This window comes from Mytilus galloprovincialis, chromosome 2 (genome assembly GCF_965363235.1).
Source record: "Mytilus galloprovincialis chromosome 2, xbMytGall1.hap1.1, whole genome shotgun sequence".
In the NCBI taxonomy this organism is placed as follows: Eukaryota; Metazoa; Mollusca; class Bivalvia; order Mytilida; family Mytilidae; genus Mytilus; species Mytilus galloprovincialis.
In genome coordinates, this window is record NC_134839.1 from 67,766,645 (window position 1) to 67,788,228 (window position 21,584).

Consider the following 21,584-nt stretch of genomic DNA (forward strand, 5'->3'; position numbering starts at 1 on the left):
GTCAATACACAACCATTATAATTTTATTTTAAAGGCATGTATATAACAATAAGTAGCTTTAAAGAATAGGTGTTTGAATGTCTAAATGTAAACTAATAAGTCACTGACAAATTCTATTACATGCATGAAGATGGTAGTAAAACCTATAGTTTTAAAACTTGAACCCCTCCTAACTGGTCACAATATTATCTGAAGTAAGTGACCTGTGGCTGGGTCTTGAGAAATAGTTCTAAAAGAGAATCAAGTATTTTATTTTAAGTGCTACTTAATTTTCATGAAACTTTTATTTTTTTTCAAAATCTAAATACCATAAACATTAATTGAATATTGCCTAGTTTATTCTAATTGGCCCATGTAGCTTCAGAGATGTCAGAGGGCAAAAGCTTACAATGTGCCTACAGGCTAGCTGAATTAAATAAGTTTGTTTTAAAATTTTAATCAGTATGGATATCTTTTAATTGCTATTTCAGACAGTAATACTCTATTATCATCATATAAATGCCTTTAAAATAAAAAATTGCCATTACAAGGTTGTCATTAAATGGTGAGTTCTATCATGTACTCCAAACTATACCACTAAGTGTAAAACCTCATACTAGAATTAATCTCACAAAACAGTACCAAAGCCCTATAGAATGAAATATTGGTGTCTTGGGACATGATCAGATTTTTAAATACATTTCTCAACAAAATGTGAGATTTTCTTGGTGTTTCATGGTTAAATAATGTAAATAAACTAATACAAATGTCATGATAAGTAAATGAGACAAGTAAGAGTTAACTGGCATCTGTTAAAAGGTCTTGTCGTAAGTAGCAATATTATTTATATCACATATCTACAAAGTTAGATTTGTTACTATGATAGAATAAACGATTTTATATTCAAAAGAAAAATGTCCATTATTTTCTCAAAATGTTACAGCCCATGCATTTAATATAAACATATATGTTGTTACAAAAGTGTCTGTACATCAATCTAATTTTCTGTCAGTAATTTTGACAAGAAGTATGGACAAACAAAATATTAGTCCTCATTTTTTTCCTATAATTTTTTATATCCTTTTTTGTATGAAGTCTGTGATGTTACAGATGAGAAAATTGTCACTGTAGTAATGGCAAGTAATTGATGGTTCCGATATATAGAATTTGTTGATGTTACATTGGAATATATGACATGTATGATACTGGTTTAATATAACACAATTATTTCTATGAGACAAAGTTTTAACATAATAGGTCTTTGTTGTTATCGAAGTGCTGTAGTTCCATCTTTGTCAACTATAAGTACTAACCCTGAAGCTGAAATCAGAAAAAACAAGTAAACATATCAGAAAATAAATGAAGAATGTATCCATGAGACACAGATGCCACAACTTTTAAATATACCATAAGTTCTGCAATTTGTCCCAAAATAACTGGACATAACTTGAAAAACAGTGAAAGGGTAACAATTAATGCACCCATTGACTAGGGTGGGGCATTAAAACCGATTTTTGTTTGTGATAAAAAACAATTTACACAATTAATTGTATTTATAGAATTGATGGCCTGCTTTGCTGGCGGGTAACATTAAAGACAAAACAGCTACTTTAGATGATTGGAATACAGACATTAGAAGGAATGATTCAGTTTATTTTTGTCAAAGGAAACAATATGATTTCACATTTTGTAGAGGTAAACTAGGTGCATATATCTAGTGTTTCAGCTAATATGGTCATTTTGCATGGTCACAAGAACAAAATATGTAGTGAAATATAAAACTTATCTATATAGTAATTCTTTAGAACTTACATTCACTTGGATCTTTTAAACCAAAATCAGCAGAACTAAGAAGTTCATTCACTAGATCTTCTGCATCTACCCTTGTATCGTCAACTCTCAACTTTACTTTAATAGAATCATCCTTTACCTACAATATTCATATGTTTTAAAGTTATACTTAAAGTATAGTCTTTATTCCTTTATAATAATTTATATTACCGTACATTATAAATCCTCTTACTATTACTTCTTTCTAGCATGTCTCTTTATAAAGATATTGGCATAGAATATGCAGTTAACACATCACATAGACTGATGGAGAAGGAGTGTTGTATTATTTAGAACATATCTGGAAAACTTTATTATACTAAAAGGAGTTTTGAGCATAATGATCCCTTATCGTTTCCAGTTTTGTTGATTTTAGGCTACCAGTAATTGTATTGAGCATTATCAGATATATATCTGTGAAGTGATCCATAAACTGTTCTTTGTTTTATGTTGGGTTTTTTTTCTAAGGTCATGGTGTTGTCTCCCCTTCAGGTTTTTTCAAAGGTCATGGTGTTGTCTCCCCTTTAAGGTTTTTTCAAAGGTCATGGTGTTGTCTCCCCTTCAGGTTTTTGATTGATCATTTCTGATAATAATTTGTACAAGTTTCTCTCCTTAAGAGATTCAAGTCTTTGGAGGAAATCAATCTACAATGGTAGACAAGTTGAAATGTCTTATTTACTTATTTGATTATAACTGGAAAATATGAGGAAATTTAAGTTTTTCTTGATACATGTATTCTTAAAACTTCAAATCGATTAAAGATGTCAACATGGTCAAGGTCAGGGAAATCCTGTTTAAAATAATTTCCATTTATTTTTAGCTGTAATCAGGTAATTGTGACAAACATCACCAAAACAATAACAAACAAATCCAATACCTTTCCCCTCTTGAGATCATACTGTAGAGCTGAACCAGCACTGGGACTTCTGTTAATATAAATTAAATATACAAGTTCAAATAACAATTTAGTATCACAACATACATCAAGGAGTACATTGAAGATCTAGCAACACAAAAAAGAATAAATCTGGTTTAAGGATGGAAACAAAAATATCTCTTCTGCACTTCCAGGTTGTAAGCAAGCAAGAAACTACATAAAAAATATATGTCACTTGTCTTCAAAGAGGAACATCATTACTAAGCAACAAATTTTTTTTCTTCCTATTTTCATTTTTCTTTCATTCAAACTAAACGAATATTTAAACATTCCTATCATAGCTTTTCCATTTTGTTTGGAGACTGACATTATTTTTTTAAACTACATATGTTAGTTATTAGGTATAACATTTTTTTTATAACTTGAATAAATGTGTGTTCATTTTTGTAAAATAACATTAGTTTTTCAATAGCCTAAATATGTTCATTACCTAGTATGTGTAGGATTATCATTTCCTATACTTGACTGTCTACTATGCTGTTGTGAGGAATACCCTGTTGACCCACGAGAATGCTGACTTGCATAGCTATCATTCCGAGAATGGCCTTTAATTAGTTCTGGACCATGCTCTAATTCTAAATTGTCTGAAAAAGTAAAGCAAGAATTGTTTTAAAATGTCAAGTCAAGGAAGCTAAACCATTGTAGTGTCTTTTTTTTAATTTGCATGGTTTATTTTCTCCAATGCTCTAAATTGCTCTTACCATCACAAGCTTTAACAGTATACTGTAAACCAACTTGATACTTTATTGCCCCTTTTAGTCCACATCACAGCTATTTAATTTCAACAATTTTCAAATGTATTCAATGTAGTTAAAAAGAAAAGATCTAAGTTTTATGAATTCAAGGTGATTTATATTCACGTTATTTTTCTTCTAGAAAAAAATTGCTCTGGAAAAATCAGTTGGTTTACATGTCATTCATGTTTTAAAAAATCACTTTCTTGTTTTGTATACATTGTACATCTCTCATCTAAGCAGGAATGCTGTCTGAGGCTTTTGATCAACATTTATTGCATATGATTTAACACCAAAAGTTTTAAAACTTTTTATTCCAGCAAAGTATGGAAATATGAAAATTTATGTTTTATACCTCAAACAGGACAAAATCAAATGGAAATGTTGTGAAAAGTAAGACGTGAAGGTATATCTTGATAGTGCATCAAAATGTTAAGGAAAAATAAATGAGAAATCATTTCTGTATTATATACACTTATGTATCACACCAACTCTGCATATAAAAAAGAAATGGTTCAAGCTGGATTATTTCCCATGTAATAGGAGAAAACTCTATAGGATGGCAATTTCCCATTACAAATGTTTTATAAGATTTTCTGATAGGGTGATACTTTAAAGTAAAGTAGAAGTTATGTTAATTGTCCAATTGTTTCTATTAGTACAACTGCCTAAAATAATTTTGTTTTTAAATCTCACTAACTGCTTCCCTGAAGTGTCAAAGTAGAAATATTCATACAAGCAGGAGCATTAAAAGGATAAAATATATTGTAAAATCTTTCGAAAACAAGAATATATGCCCTCATGTACAGGACACCATGTCCACTCAAAAGTGCACATTTCCATGATCAGTGAGCCTTAAAGTCTAAACCAAAACCCCAATAAGGCATATATATTCTAATGGACAGACAAACAGACTTCCAAAGGTGTAGATACCTGTAGTTGTCTTTTCTTTGCGTGTTAGACTTCCAAACCCACTAGAGGATTCACTATGATCATCTAGAGGTCCTGCCGGGTGTGGTTCAGGGTAATCTGCTGCAGTTACATCCCCTGGCACGGTGTGTGGTTTTGTAGGACTGAAATGTTAATAATATGTTGTTAAAAAATACCTCTCACATACTTTTACAAATTGCAGTTAAACATTTTAATATTGAATATTTTTTGTATCATTTTGACATACTATTCATTCAAATATATATATAGGTCTATTTTTCGTTGTTTTTAAAGATTTTAGAAGCAATACATCTTTTTTTTTTAATTTTGACTGCCATGTATTTTATTGTATATATTTATTTTTGCTCTTGTGTTTAATTTCAACTTGCATGCCTCTGATTAAATTCATTTTTATACAATATTTCGTTACACTTTATATATTGGATCTCCTGATACCAATCTCATATCTATCATTTACCTTATTCATTGCAATATTTACACTTTATATATTGGATCTCCTGATACCAATGTCATATCTATCATTTACCTTATTCATTGCAATACTTACACTTTATATATTGGATCTCCTGATACCAATCTCATATCTATCATTTACCTTATTCATGGCAATATTTACACTTTATATATTGAATCTCCTGATATCAATGTCATATCTATCATTTACCTTATTCATTGCAATATTTACACTTTATTTATTGAATCTCCTGATACCAATCTCATATCTATCATTTACCTTATTCATTGCAATATTTACACTTTATATATTGAATCTCCTGATACCAATCTCATATCTATCATTTACCTTATTCATTGCAATACTTACACTTTATATATTGGATCTCCTGATACCAATCTCATATCTATCATTTACCTTATTCTTTGCAATATTTACACTTTATTTATTGAATCTCCTGATACCAATCTCATATCTATCATTTACCTTATTCATTGCAATATTTACACTTTATATATTGAATCTCCTGATACCAATCTCATATCTATCATTTACCTTATTCATGGCAATACTTACACTTTATATATTGAATCTCCTGATATCAATCTCATATCTATCATTTACCTTAATCATTGCAATATTTACACTTTATTTATTGAATCTCCTGATACCAATCTCATATCTATCCTTTACCTTATTCATGGCAATATTTACACTTTATATATTAGATCTCCTGATACCAATGTCATATCTATCATTTACCTTATTCATGGCAATACTTACACTTTATATATTGGATCTCCTGATACCAATCTCATATCTATCATTATTTCCACAGTAGAGTTGTCTTGTCGATGTTTGGTGTCATAACCTTCCAACAAGAATTTCCGTGACTGTTTCCCTGATCCAGCAAACTCAGATAGATTTATATCTACAAAACCTAATTTATGAGATGCTTTCCCTCCTTTGAGTTCCTGTAAGTAAAAAGGAAACATCAACTTTTACATCCCAAATATATGTGTGAATAAGGAAATACAATTACAATACTGTATAACCATATGCATTGTCACAGTTATGTTTAAATACAAGTGTGTGGCTCTTTTTTAATCCATATTTAAACTGCTTGTTAGAACACAAGTATAAGATTCTATAAAGAACTATTTCAAATATATGTATCCAGTGGTGAATCAGGGCTCACCCTACTTCAGAATGATAGGTAGAAGTAACTATTTTTTTTAAATCTGATCAGGAGAAGTGGTGAGGCTAAACAGAAATGTGCTTGTATGCTTGTGGCTCCATTGTTTGGTTGTAACAATGATATACCTTGCTATCTGCATCCTACATTATATTTAATTATTTTTTGTACTGAACAAATAACATCTCAGTTGTTTAAGATATTCATTGTTTTTTTCATAAAAAAACTAAAAACATTGTAGTTCTGCAACTTAAATTGTTGAATTGACATAAGTGATTAGCATAAACATATGATTCATATATTTCTAACTAGGGTAATCATTAAATTATTGAATGTTGAATACAGATTTTCCCCCCTTTTGTCTTCAATGTTTCACTGTCAGCTGAGATTAGCATGGGTTTGTTAATGTTGAATACAGATTTTCCCCCCTTTTGTCTTCAATGTTTCACTGTCAGCTGAGATTAGCATGGGTTTGTTAATGTTGAATACAGATTTTCCCCCCTTTTGTCTTCAATGTTTCACTGTCAGCTGAGATTAGCATGGGTTTGTTAATGTTGAATACAGATTTTCCCCCCTTTTGTCTTCAATGTTTCACTGTCAGCTGAGATTAGCATGGGTTTGTTAATGTTGAATACAGATTTTCCCCCTTTTGTCTTCAATGTTTCACTGTCAGCTGAGATTAGCATGGGTTTGTTAATGTTGAATACAGATTTTCCCCCTTTTGTCTTCAATGTTTCACTGTCAGCTGAGATTAGCATGGGTTTGTTAATGTTGAATACAGATTTTCCCCCCTTTTGTCTTCAATGTTTCACTGTCAGCTGAGATTAGCATGGGTTTGTTAATGTTGAATACAGATTTCCCCCCCTTTTGTCTTCAATGTTTCACTGTCAGCTGAGATTAGCATGGGTTTGTTAATGTTGAATACAGATTTTCCCCCTTTTGTCTTCAATGTTTCACTGTCAGCTGAGATTAGCATGGGTTTGTTAATGTTGAATACAGATTTTCCCCCCTTTTGTCTTCAATGTTTCACTGTCAGCTGAGATTAGCATGGGTTTGTTAATGTTGAATACAGATTTTCCCCCCTTTTGTCTTCAATGTTTCACTGTCAGCTGAGATTAGCATGGGTTTGTTAATGTTGAATACAGATTTTCCCCCCTTTTGTCTTCAATGTTTCACTGTCAGCTGAGATTAGCATGGGTTTGTTAATGTTGAATACAGATTTTCCCCCCTTTTGTCTTCAATGTTTCACTGTCAGCTGAGATTAGCATGGGTTTGTTAATGTTGAATACAGATTTTCCCCCCTTTTGTCTTCAATGTTTCACTGTCAGCTGAGATTAGCATGGGTTTGTTAATGTTGAATACAGATTTTCCCCCTTTTGTCTTCAATGTTTCACTGTCAGCTGAGATTAGCATGGGTTTGTTAATGTTGAATACAGATTTTCCCCCTTTTGTCTTCAATGTTTCACTGTCAGCTGAGATTAGCATGGGTTTGTTAATGTTGAATACAGATTTTCCCCCCTTTTGTCTTCAATGTTTCACTGTCAGCTGAGATTAGCATGGGTTTGTTAATGTTGAATACAGATTTTCCCCCCTTTTGTCTTCAATGTTTCACTGTCAGCTGAGATTAGCATGGGTTTGTTAATGTTGAATACAGATTTTCCCCCTTTTGTCTTCAATGTTTCACTGTCAGCTGAGATTAGCATGGGTTTGTTAATGTTGAATACAGATTTTCCCCCCTTTTGTCTTCAATGTTTCACTGTCAGCTGAGATTAGCATGGGTTTGTTAATGTTGAATACAGATTTTCCCCCCTTTTGTCTTCAATGTTTCACTGTCAGCTGAGATTAGCATGGGTTTGTTAATGTTGAATACAGATTTTCCCCCCTTTTGTCTTCAATGTTTCACTGTCAGCTGAGATTAGCATGGGTTTGTTAATGTTGAATACAGATTTTCCCCCTTTTGTCTTCAATGTTTCACTGTCAGCTGAGATTAGCATGGGTTTGTTAATGTTGAATACAGATTTTCCCCCTTTTGTCTTCAATGTTTCACTGTCAGCTGAGATTAGCATGGGTTTGTTAATGTTGAATACAGATTTTCCCCCCTTTTGTCTTCAATGTTTCACTGTCAGCTGAGATTAGCATGGGTTTGTTAATGTTGAATACAGATTTTCCCCCTTTTGTCTTCAATGTTTCACTGTCAGCTGAGATTAGCATGGGTTTGTTAATGTTGAATACAGATTTTCCCCCCTTTTGTCTTCAATGTTTCACTGTCAGCTGAGATTAGCATGGGTTTGTTAATGTTGAATACAGATTTTCCCCCCTTTTGTCTTCAATGTTTCACTGTCAGCTGAGATTAGCATGGGTTTGTTAATGTTGAATACAGATTTTCCCCCCTTTTGTCTTCAATGTTTCACTGTCAGCTGAGATTAGCATGGGTTTGTTAATGTTGAATACAGATTTTCCCCCCTTTTGTCTTCAATGTTTCACTGTCAGCTGAGATTAGCATGGGTTTGTTAATGTTGTAATACAGGTTTTAGTCATGTTAGTTAATTACGTTTGATCCATGGAAAGCAAATTACAATTTTTATGTTTTCTTTGAAATAATTATATAACATACATTCAGTCTACTTTATAGTCAAAATTTCAATTCCTTTCTTAAAGAATCTGAAATTGTCTTCATAACAACTTGCAATATTGATGACAAAGCCACTATTAGAACCCATGTAATAGTGGTCAAGAAAAGTTATATAAGACAGAAAAGCTACTTCCTTTACCATGTTTACACTAACTGCCCAATATCTTGAGCCTTGTGTAGTACAACATTTCCTGTAGTCAGTTTTCACAGTTTTTGTTTTATCTAGAAGTTTGGAAAATGCTTAACCCTGTGAACTAAACAAAAAGCCTGTATTTAATGTAAAAGTAATTCAATGTGATTTCAAATGAAACAGGAGTGAATAACATCATTTGCTGTAGAAGAGTTGTTGTAAGTTAAAAAGTACCGGTAGATGTTAGTATGTTTCTGTCTATCTCTAAGAGGAGTTGATAATTACCAAAAGTGTGACAACAAAAACAGCTGTAAAATAAAATGATGGACTCGTGACAGTATCCATAGTAATCATCACATGCAATTAACTTTGGCTTAACACAAAAGTCATAATACTTATTAAAATTAAAATTTATAAAAATTTTAATTATGTTTTATATACTTGAATGACTAAGCTTAAGTTTTACTACAAAACAAGTGTACATGTACATGGACTTTCTTATAAAATTATTGGAAACTTCAGAATGTACAGCTTTTGAAGTATTGTCCTCTCTTACTCTATTTGGTCGACAGCTTTTCTGTATGCAGCGACATTAACCACAAGATCTCTTATTAAAGTTTCAGCAACTGAACAGCGTAAGTACTGGGGAAAAACTTTGATGAAAGAAAAGGTAAACAAACATGTAATGGAAGATAGATTTTGTTTATTGATTCTGAAAGCAAAAAAAAAAATAAACCAAGTCATTAAACAACTGATGTAAAAAAGTTAATAAACAGATCTGATGGAAACGCATGGAAAATTAAAAAAATATTAACATCCGTCTATTCGTTACAGTGAATCTGAATTGATTGATTATCAAGGTTTATTATTGATTTACATGTTTAAAAAGAATATAATGGAACACAAATGTATTGGTAATTAGGATGTTCTGAATGTTTTTGCAATAACCATGATAATAGTAGCCCTTAAATTTAGGTGTGTAAATTATAAAATTTTGGTTACCTCTTTTAAAAAAATGTATATACTTCCTAAATAAAACAAAATAAAAAAGCCAAAGCAACAAACACCATTCCAATATAAATATGAAGGAATCAATAAAGAACCAGATGCTCCGCAGGGTGCAGCTTTATACGACCGCAGAGGTTGAACCCTAAACGGTTGGGGCAAGTATGGACACAACAATTCAAGCTGGATTCAGCTCTAAATTTGGATTGTGATTAAATAGTTGACACAGCATAGGTTTCTGACACAGAATGAATGTGGTCTAATGAACTTAAAATATTTTTTTGCCTTTGAGCAATTCACTATGCTGTTGAATATTAATCCTCTCAAAAAAATGTTTGAAGAAATTTTCTTTTTATTTATGAAATCTGAAATCAGAAAAATTTAACCCCCCCCCCCCCATTTTTATTTCACTTCCCCCTTTCCCTTTTCCCAAAACTGATCTCAATTCAAATTTCTAATGGAGTTTGCAACCATTACTACTCATTTAAATATATCATAAAATATTAAAATGTAAAATAAAGTGCTTGTTATCACTGAATGGTAAAGATTGTTTTAATTTATCAGTTGAAAGTAAAAGTGTGTATAAACCAATGATTTAAGTTGACTCAACTACTATTCTGGACAAAGAAAGATAACTCCAATTGAAAATTTCTTGCTATTGCACAATATTGTGCAATTAGATATTTCTTGCTATTGCGCAATACTGTGCAATTGAAAATATTTGCTATTGCACAATACTGTGCAATTGAAGATTTCTTACTATTGCACAATACTGTGCAGTTGAAAATTTCTTGCTATTGCACAATACTGTGCAATTGAAGATTTCTTGCTATTGCTGAATACTGTGCAATTGAAAATTTCTTGCTATTGCACAATACTTAATATAATAATTTTGGATCCTGATTTGAACCAAATTGAAAACTGGGCCAATAATCAAAAATCTAAGTATATGTTTAACACCCCCCCCCCCCCATTTTTATTTCACTTCCCCCTTTCCCTTTTCCCAAAACTGATCTCAATTCAAATTTCTAATGGAGTTTGCAACCATTACTACTCATTTAAATATATCATAAAATATTAAAATGTAAAATAAAGTGCTTGTTATCACTGAATGGTAAAGATTGTTTTAATTTATCAGTTGAAAGTAAAAGTGTGTATAAACCAATGATTTAAGTTGACTCAACTACTATTCTGGACAAAGAAAGATAACTCCAATTGAAAATTTCTTGCTATTGCACAATATTGTGCAATTAGATATTTCTTGCTATTGCGCAATACTGTGCAATTGAAAATATTTGCTATTGCACAATACTGTGCAATTGAAGATTTCTTACTATTGCACAATACTGTGCAGTTGAAAATTTCTTGCTATTGCACAATACTGTGCAATTGAAGATTTCTTGCTATTGCTGAATACTGTGCAATTGAAAATTTCTTGCTATTGCACAATACTTAATATAATAATTTTGGATCCTGATTTGAACCAAATTGAAAACTGGGCCAATAATCAAAAATCTAAGTATATGTTTAGATTCAGCATATCAAAGAAGCCCAAGAATTCAATTTTTGTTAAATTCAAACTTAGTTTAATTTTGGACCCTTTGGACTTTAATGTAGACCAATTTGAAAACGGGACCAAAAATTAAGAATCTACATACACAGTTAGATTTGGCATATCAAAGAACCCCAATTATTCAATTTTTGATGAAATCAAACAAAGTTTAATTTTGGACCCCGATTTGGACCAACTTGAAAACTGGGCCAATAATCAAAATTCTAAGTACATTTTTAGATTCAGCATATCAAAGAACCCCAAGGATTCAATTTTTGTTAAAATCAAACTAAGTTTAATTTTGGACCCTTTGGACCTTAATGTAGACCAATTTGAAAACGGGACCAAAAATTAAGAATCTACATACACAGTTAGATTCGGCATATCAAAGAACCCCAATTATTCAATTTTTGATGAAATCAAACAAAGTTCAATTTAGGACCCTTTGGGCCCCTTATTCCTAAACTGTTAGGACCAAAACTCCCAAAATCAAACACAACCTTCCTTTTTTGGTCATAAACATTGTGTTTAAATTTCATAAGATTTCTATTTACTTATACTAAAGTTATGGTGCGAAAACCAAAAATAATGCTTATTTGGGCCCCTTTTTGGCCCCTAATTCCTAAACTGTTGGAACCTCAACTCCCAAAATCAATCCCAACCTTCCTTTTGTGGTCATAAACCTTGTTTTAAATTTCATAGATTTCTATTCACTTTTACTAAAGTTAGGGTGCAAAAACTAAAAGTATACGGACGACAACGTGATACCAATATACGACCAAAAAATTTTCAATTTTTGCGGTCGTATAAAAAGGGATAATTATCAGCTGCAACATTTGTTGTGTTGCCCTAATAATCAAATTATTTCAATTAAGTGTAATTGTTTCTTTTTTTCTCTTTGAACATGTTGAATTAAATCAAATTATATATAATTTTGACATATTTTATTATTTGATCATTATTATCACCCCTAATCTTCTACTTACTGATATCATACATCCTACATTGATCATATTGATGAATGCTATGTTTTGCCACTTTCATCTACATGTAATTATTAGATGACATATAAACAAGATTTAAAAAAAAAACAAGATTAAAAAACAAGATCATGATGATGATTAGAAAAAAAATCAATTCAATCAAATGTATTTTTAAATCAGTAATGACTGATAAACATGATAAATATGATGGTTTCCTGACCTTTATTTTGAGGTACATGTATGTTTAAATAAATCAATTTTATAAACTTAAGAAAAAAAGAAAAAAAAAGTCCTCATTTGAAGTACATATGTACAAATATTTATAGATGGAATTGAATAATTTAACCAAGAACAATAGAATCAGTTCTAACTGTATAATACACAATACATGCATGTACATGTAATACAATACTAACTTAATCTATCTGTAGACATCCATGGTATTTTTTTTTTATCTAATTATTGGAAGGGATATTTCTTCAAAATACAGCCATATTTGAAAAACTAAACTTGTTTACATAGATTCATTCCAGAAGCTAGCTGCTAATGTAGAAACACAGTAGGCATGAGCTTAAGGGTGGATGCGACTGTGGCAGACAGGAAAACAAATCGTATATTGTCAGAGGTGTACAGTCCAAAGAGTTGGCACATTTCAACCCTTTTTATTACTGTGGATTCATTATTATTTGTTGGATACCAATTTTCATGGGTTTCATGGGAACAAGTGAACCATGAATTCAAATCTTCAACGAATTTATAATTTCAAAAGGTTTTGTTTACAGAGATTGGCAAAACCACGAAATCAAATATCCATGAATATGCAAGTTTTCAGCAATACACGAAAATTGATACCCACGAAAATAAATGAATCCACAGTATTCATGATTGCTACACACAGTCACACATGTATACCGGAAAATTCACAAACTTGAAACAATATCTTTTTTTGCACTTTGTCAACAATAATGGTATATGTATTAATAATTTTATTCAGAAATAGTGGCTATCTTACATCTATATATCAGAATAAAGATATAGATAACATTTAGCACTTAAGAACTTAAAAATAAAAGATTCAAACTAATACACAGATACATGTACAAGTGAACAGCACAAATCTTCATGCATATATGCAAATAAATGGTAAAGAAAATAAGAAAGAAGGCTCTGCTAACAACAAAGACAGATTTAACATTTCCTAATCAGGAAACATATTGGTCAAAGGTCCTTTATTTACATGTTAATACTGTTCTCCCTACCAGCTTACATATCAATTATGTAGATTTAATTGACATTCTATGATCTTTGTGTTGTACGTATTACAAAAATAGTTTTTATCATTCAATTACCAGATATTTTTAGATGTCCCATGGTACTCTATATATAATTGAATATATTGGCTATATAAGATATTCATGAATGGCAATTAAGTATGTCTTATCATAACATACATGTAATATACGGCATACTTGAAATGAATGAGGTTTTAGGTTTCCGATATACTACTCAAGTATTTTACCAAAGTAGCTCTTGACAAAAAGGAGGTACATCAAAAGCGGGTCAACCAACACTGTATGGTACATTTATGTACAGAATTGGGTATACATGTAAGTATACTGCCATGTAGAAATAAAGAAATGCTGTATGATTGCCAATGACACATGTATCAACCAAAGACCAAATGACGCAGAGATGAACAACTATAGGTTACCATACAGCCTTTAACAATAACCAAACCCAAACTGTCAAATAAGCTGTAAAAGTCCCAAAATTTCCCTCCATTCAAAATGACCAGAATAGCATGCTTAGAATGCATCCTTAACAAACTATAGCTATAACAATAGATATTATCTCTATCATTGGATTAACATGATTAAGGAAATGACCTAATGCATATACATGTATATGGAATTTAGAAGTTTCAATAGCTATAGATCAGTACTTCCATTAAAAAGTAAACAATGTCAGTTATGTTTGAATAGGCATAAAAGTACACATACTGTGGATTCATTAATATTCGTTGGATAGAATATGGATACCAATTTTTCGTGGATTCAGTGGGTACAGGAGAACCACATATTCAAATGATCAACGGATTACACATTTTCTAAGGGAATTAGTGTACACTTTGCCAAAACCACGAAATTAAATATCCATGAATAAATGTATATAAGTTTTCCTCAAACCACGAAAATTGGTACCCACAAAAATAAATGAACCCACAGTAGTCAACACCAATTTTAAATGCATCATTGTTCTGTTTATGTATTACCTACCCTTCTAACAGATATTCTACACATACATGGGTCTAAATACCCTGTGTTGGCATTGGCTGTAATTTTACACTGGAAATTAAATTTGGATTTCCATAATACACTATGGTTGTTAACTTCTTCCCTGCAAATATAAATAAATTTTATATAATTACAAAAAGGTTTTCCACAGAAGTTGCCAGAACCTCTCACATCATTGTAAGTACATACATTTCCATGTATCATGATGCAAGATTTAACAGAAATTGTTAAGTACTGTATGCTTTAAGATTTAATTAAAAACTTTAAAAATTTGACCTTTATATATAATTACTGCATAAATAAGGGAGATAATTTAGATTTTGCTTTTTTGTGTTGCTGTCTCATTGATCCTTTCTCCACATTTTTACAAGTTAAAGATGAATATAAATAATGAATAGATGTACATGAGACTGTTAAAACTTGGCAGAGTAATTCTTGTGATTTTTTTTAATGCGATAAGGTTTTTAATGTAGATAACTATTACTAATTACCTCAATACTAATATAATGCATTGATATAAGATGAAGGCTACTTCACTTTTATAAATCAGTCAGGGGTATTACGTTATCACCTACAATGACCTATTTCAGTGATTTTTTATATTCAGTGATCACCTATTTAAGTAATTTTAGTGTTTCCTTTGATCTTCAAAAGCTAATTACATTGATTTTACATATTTTGAGAAACTTTTAATATTTTTAATATTCCACAGCCAAAATCACTCAATGAAGTGATTCTGAAATCACTTGTTTAAAGCAGTACCCCTGACTGATAAATTATTGACATAATCTGATTCTCTGAGCGATAAAAAAAACATGCAGGTGCAAAGCTTAAAACGTCCCATACTGCTAGCCAACTTATCCCCTGTGCTTATCTACGTAACTGCTGGTCCACTTATTCCCTATGCTGGCCTACATATTATGATTAAGCTGTTACTAATGTATCGGACCATAATATTTATCCTTGTTACCCATTACATGTTTTAGATTATGGCTTATGCATCAATTAATCAAATTACAAGAATGTTATCACTGTGCCATTCACAGTTTAAATAAACACACTTATCTTACTTCATAAACATATAGTATTGATAAAAATTTGATAGGTAAAATATTGTAAATAAACATGTTTTATCTTCTATCGTCTATTGTAATGGTTTTATGGTTCTGATCCTGCCTGGAATTAAATGTATATGATTTTATATAATGAAGATAATAACATCTGTCTGAACTGAAATGTTTCATTTTAGTTTATAACAATGTTTTTCTGTTACAAATCATGATGTATTGTGTTATGTGTACATGTTATGCTGCCCATCAAGGGCCCTTGATTGGAATAATAAAAAATTCTTATTCTTCTTATTCTATCAAATCTTCTACTGACAGAATTGTAAAAAATAAATAAAATAAGAATGTGCCAGAGGACACGAATGCCCTTGCTCAAGCTATGCAATTTTTCAAAATAAAAAGGGACACAACTCTACAACAGCAAAAGACCAACAGCCCAAATTCGACCTCTGTCTGTATATGTGTTGTGGTTCTAGGCAATGTGTATAATGAATTCCATAATAATTTGGAAAAGACAAACTAATTTTATAAATGAGTTAGAGTGCAGAACTTAAAAAAATTGCAATTTTCAAGTTATAAAGGGCCAAACATTTTAACTCTAGACTCGCTGCCCATATTAAAACTCTGTATGGAAATTTTAGTTCTTAGCATCAAGTTTTTATATACATGTGTAAATATTTATACATACGTGTATACAAGTTTCATACAATTTGAATAAGAAAAACAAAATTAGAATGGAAACGAAAAAAAAGTTATAAAAGGGCATAATTTACAACAGTACATGCAAGTGACTCACAGCCTAAATTCGAACTCTGTCTGCAAGTTTTAATTCGTAGAATTGCTTAAGAGTTTCATAAAATTTGGATCAAGAAAACTTTAGTATGATTGCGGAAACGAAAATGGAACAGAAGGGAGGTCGGTCAAAGGTAACAATTATTGGCAGGGCATAAAAACAATGATTATTATGTCTCCCACAGCAAGATTATCTTATATATAATTAAAACAGAAATGAAAAGAGAGAAGTACATCAGGGAACTTACTGAAATAAGTGATTTTTAAATCACTTATTTGAGTAGCAAATTTTGAAGTTTTGTCACAAATTGTGTTTTGTAGTTTTACCAAAATTTTAAACACATCGGTGTAAAACATATATATCTTTTCATTAGTAAAATTGAAAAAAAAAAATGAATTTTTTGTTTCTTTTAAGTATCAAGGTTTTATGCCTTTAATGCTATCATTTAGCTGCAAATTCTATTTTAGTTGAAAAAAATGCTATAATAATGGCTTTACATAATGAACTGATACTTTCTTAACAGATTTTTCCCAGCAGTTGGAGTATTTTTCCTGTAAAGTTCAAGGTTTCATCGTTCAGATTATGTAATAAAATTCTACTGTTCGCAATAAAAATTTCACTGTTTGGGGGTGTTGAAATTAGAGGGGGTTATTAAAATAATGATACTTAAAGAAGTGATTCTTTGGAAGGAAATTGAGGTATGATATTTAAACAAGTGATTTTTATGTCATTATCCTAGATTCAGTACAAGGTCATCACCTGAAATGACCTGGTCATCCTAGGCAACACAGATGTTGGTTCTGATAAGTTTAGAAACATAATTAGTCCCTGGATCATTAGTATTCTATATTTAAAGCTACAGTAAAATTAAATTACTTCTTCTAGTGATTATTTTGTACTACTTAAATAGGTGATTATTAAAGAAAGACAACTCTTACTTTCAACCTTTATGGAAATAATGTTACTTGAATCAGTGATTTAGAAAATCACTCATTTAAGTAAGTCCCCTGACTGTACAAATTAGTTGCTACATTTTTATATTGAGTGTGGTAAGTTTCAGCTGTCATTAGCAATGATTAATATACTGACCTCCAGGTAATGTACATGTAGCTTGTAAAATTATTTAAAAACCAAAATAAACATTGAATAATTTTTTAAATAAGGAAAATTAGAAAATACATGGGACAACTATTTGCAATATTCATGATCTAATTTTCATGTTAACCACTTAGAATTATTGTGCAACATGGATTTATGTTTCATGGAGAGCTAACTTGTAGTAAATTTCTCAACTTGGAGATAAAAGTACCGGTATATACACGTACATGATATACATGTACCTCACCTGTACCATATATTAGCTCAAAGTAAAAACAAAACCTAGAGAAAATAATTTGACAAATATCAATTTCTTGAATAATTGAAAATTCTCAAAATGGGGGGTGCTTTATACTGTTGCATGTACCAAGGAGATGTTACATTAAACATGTACATTTACTGACGTAAACTGAAACAATCAGTATTTGTGTTAACTTAAATGCAAATGTATATTACTCATATAATATTAAAACACTGCATTTGTACTTTGATCATAGGAAGTAAACATTTCACTTGTCAACAATTGTAACATACATACATGTATTATAATGGATATGTATTTTGTAGTCAATTGAACAAATTAAAATGCCTTCAACTCGAAGGCCAAAAAGCTAATTTGTTCATAATCATGATAATACTTTTATAAATGTTTATAGAGTTTCTCACAAATATATCTACATAATGTATATCTTGCAAGTATGAATTTCCCATCAACTTGAGCGGGGCAAAAGGTGACAACACTTATTCACAAATTATCTGAGCTCTTTCAATTTAAAGAAGTAATTTTTGTCAAAATTTCATGAACAACAAATGTACATGTATGATAAGACACAAAAACAGTCAAAAACATCTCTCAAGGGCAATAACTCTTATAATGGATCAATTGATGGTTTCAGTCATGTTGAATTATTTGTACATGTTCAAAAACTTAATAAAATAAATAAAATTGTCTTTCCAGGGTAATGACCCCTACAATGGCTACATGCATGTATAAGGGTATAACAGACAATTTGTTTACGTACATGTATTTGTATGTCTTACTGAACATATATATTTGCCATCAGAGTTTCAGAGTACAACTTTAAAGGCCAATAAACCCTATAAGGAATCAATCAAATAACATACAGTTGTATATGATATATATGATATCATACATGTCAGACTATGCGAATGAATTTTATTTTTACAGGACATTCGGTCTGGTAAGCATCCTAGCTTTACCAGACCGAATGAAATTTTACCAGACCAATTTTTTTTTACATCTAATTGTATATTATCCGACAAAAAACAACAAACATATGACTTTGTTGTGCCCTACTCCTCCCCGAAATGCAAAAATTAAAACAAAATGATGTAACAAGAGGGGATATTGATATGAAAGTTGTGCACAATTGCTTGAATGCATTTCAGTGAAGAGTAATGTCCCATTTTATTGGATTTTGACAATGTTTGTGAACTAAACATAATTTACTAGAGTTTCTGTATAAAATATTATTTCCTGTTTCTTCTTTCTTTTTCATATATCTTTTGGTTTTCAATTCTTGTGGTTATATTTCATAGCTAAATTTTGTGATCTGCTTGGATGTTTATTCATTTATTGTATTTAAATCGGCAAACCCGGAATTATCCTTATCCGTTCCCAGAATCTGATCCGGTTTTATTTACATTTCCGGTTGTGCCAATGATGGCATCCATTGTTGTTTTTGACAGTCAGATATGTTTTTACCCGGATTTACACATTACTGGTTGTCGATGTTCGGCATAAAGCTAGCGGTTGAACAAAATAAACATCGCTGTGGTGAATAATAAAGATGAAAATGAATTTGAGATCGTTTGGCAATTTTGCTAGAATGTTCCATGAAAAAAAACACCGGACATTCGGACCGGAATTCAACAAAATTTTACCAGACCGATCCATTATTCACCGGATTTGTCCGACGGTCCGACGTATTTCGCATAGTCTGACATGTATGTACACAATATAAAATGACTTAGAAATTAAAGGAGACTGTGTTTTAAACTATAACAACTTTATTATTAAAACTTACACATGCATCAGTCAGAGCTCAGACATAAATAGGTCTGAATCTGCTTTTGACTCATAGAGGTCTAAATTGGTAAGTTTTAGGATTTGTCTCCCTTTAATGCAAGACAAAATACGACCTTTATAAGTCAAATATTGTTAAGCAAGAAATGATTGACCAGAATCAAAAAGTTGCAAATATCGACTCCTACAAGTCGATAAGTTACCAAAATTGGTCAACTTCAAGACCCACGCATATTTATAAAAAGGTCATGCATCTAAATCAAATAATGACAACATTGAAAGCCAATGCTTTGTCTTCTAAAGAAAAATATGAATGAGAGGCTAAAAAATGGGGGAATCATGTTAATTAACCTTACAATGCAACCACCTGGATCCACACTTAATGAGGTAAAACATCTGTGTTTAGTAAGGATGTTCAATTAGATAATTAAATATAGATAGCTCAAGTCCTTCTGAACACTCAGACAGGTTTTTGCTGTCATAGGTGGTGTACTTTGGCCACCAAGTCAAGTTAAGTTTTTTCATCAACATAAATAGACCTAAACAAGTCTGTCATTTTGTGACTTAGATAAGTCTAAAATTGAAAACACATTTTTATAATAAATACATGTTTTGACTTCTTTAAGTCAAAAACAGAAATCGACTTGTTTATGTCTGAGCTCTGACTGTGCATGTACAAGTACAATGTATATACTTCAACTAAATTAAATTGGGGGAAAACTGCCAATACCATTATAGCAAAGGTCAATACATGTGCATGCATAGCAAATAAACATGCAAGTAAAAGAAGCAACATTTGAATTGTTTGTCTTTATCTCAAAATCACAATTAATGTAATTGTAGGCCCTCAACCCAGAGGAAAACTCTCTCTTCACAGCTATTTAATAAGGTTGCTATCTGCTTTGAGCCGAATTCTTTAGCTATTTTAACTAAACACAATAAATAAGTATGAAACAAAAAAAAAAGATAGACAGTAACCCTCTATGCAAAGAAAACTGCTGAAAAATAGGCCTGAAACTACTCAAGTCATCATGGTGAAATATTGACCTCATCACTTTTTGGAAATCTACTCTGCTTGAACTATTAACATCGTACAACAACCACTCTTCCATTCTTGCATCAGATACTTTCTATTGTGACAGCAAACATTTCTGGAACCTTTGTGATGTCACATGATGGAGGGCAAATAGCCATTAGATGTATGGTTGGGGTATTAAACCTTTAGCTTGAAGCTTCAAAGTGTACACTTCCCCTTCGTCAAAAGACTGCAAAGTTGTGTCCACATTAGTTTAGCTATTCAAGAAGAACCTTAGTTATTCAGGTAATAATTCCACTACACGCCCAACCACAATTGCTACAATTTGATCATCTGATTGGAACTTGAGTTATGAAAGAAAAAAAGATTTCACGACATTCTGGTGTTGTGTGTGGATATCTTACAAATACTGTTATAAATTGGTTGTCATAATTACCTCTCAGATTGAGTTAAAAAGCTTCCTCCATCAATTAAGCGCACTTTAGCATACAGTATTCCACTAACAAAGGGTACTGATGATAACTCTTGTAAACCGAAATCTACTTGAAACTTAAATCGCTTCTTTTTAGTCATGAAGGACATCATTTTAAAGCAATTCACATTTTACAGGGATCAAATTTCTACAGAAATATGAAATCAATCATACAAATTAGTCAGCATCCCAGCTGCTATGTCGGTGACATCTGCCTGAACTTTAACAATACATATGTTTTCTATGATATATAGATTCTATTACATAATGGATAATGTTAACTGTATTTTTAAGGTCTCAATATAAGTGGTTTCAACCGGACAAACTCATGTAATCCTTATCTTTTTGGTAAATATTGTAAATCGGATTGAACGGGAACCTGTTTGATTTTAATA

General features: G+C 31.2%; 1 protein-coding gene across 1 annotated transcript; it reads right to left on the reverse strand.

Annotated features, from left to right (window-relative positions):
* Window positions 1–1,060: 1,060 nt before the first annotated feature.
* Window positions 1,061–21,580, reverse strand: LOC143064196 (EEIG family member 2-like). Its single transcript, XM_076236848.1, has 8 exons — window positions 21,154–21,580; window positions 14,659–14,779; window positions 5,669–5,859; window positions 4,414–4,553; window positions 3,177–3,330; window positions 2,687–2,735; window positions 1,792–1,909; window positions 1,061–1,299 (listed from the first exon to the last, which is right to left on the reverse strand). Exons 1-8 carry the CDS (start codon window positions 21,300–21,302, stop codon window positions 1,247–1,249), a joined length of 975 nt encoding a protein of 324 aa, XP_076092963.1. The 5' UTR covers window positions 21,303–21,580; the 3' UTR covers window positions 1,061–1,246.
* Window positions 21,581–21,584: the final 4 nt, after the last annotated feature.

Excerpts from the sequence above, each read along its gene's own strand:
- LOC143064196 (XM_076236848.1), bottom strand. The coding sequence starts at position 21,302 with ATGATGTCCTTCATGACTAAAAAGAAGCGATTTAAGTTTCAAGTAGAT. Across the intron at positions 14,780-21,153 it reads TTTTTAACTCAATCTGAGAG|GGAAGAAGTTAACAACCATA; the intron begins GTAATTATGACA and ends TTATATTTGCAG. Across the intron at positions 2,736-3,176 it reads GATAATCCTACACATACTAG|AAGTCCCAGTGCTGGTTCAG; the intron begins GTAATGAACATA and ends TTATATTAACAG.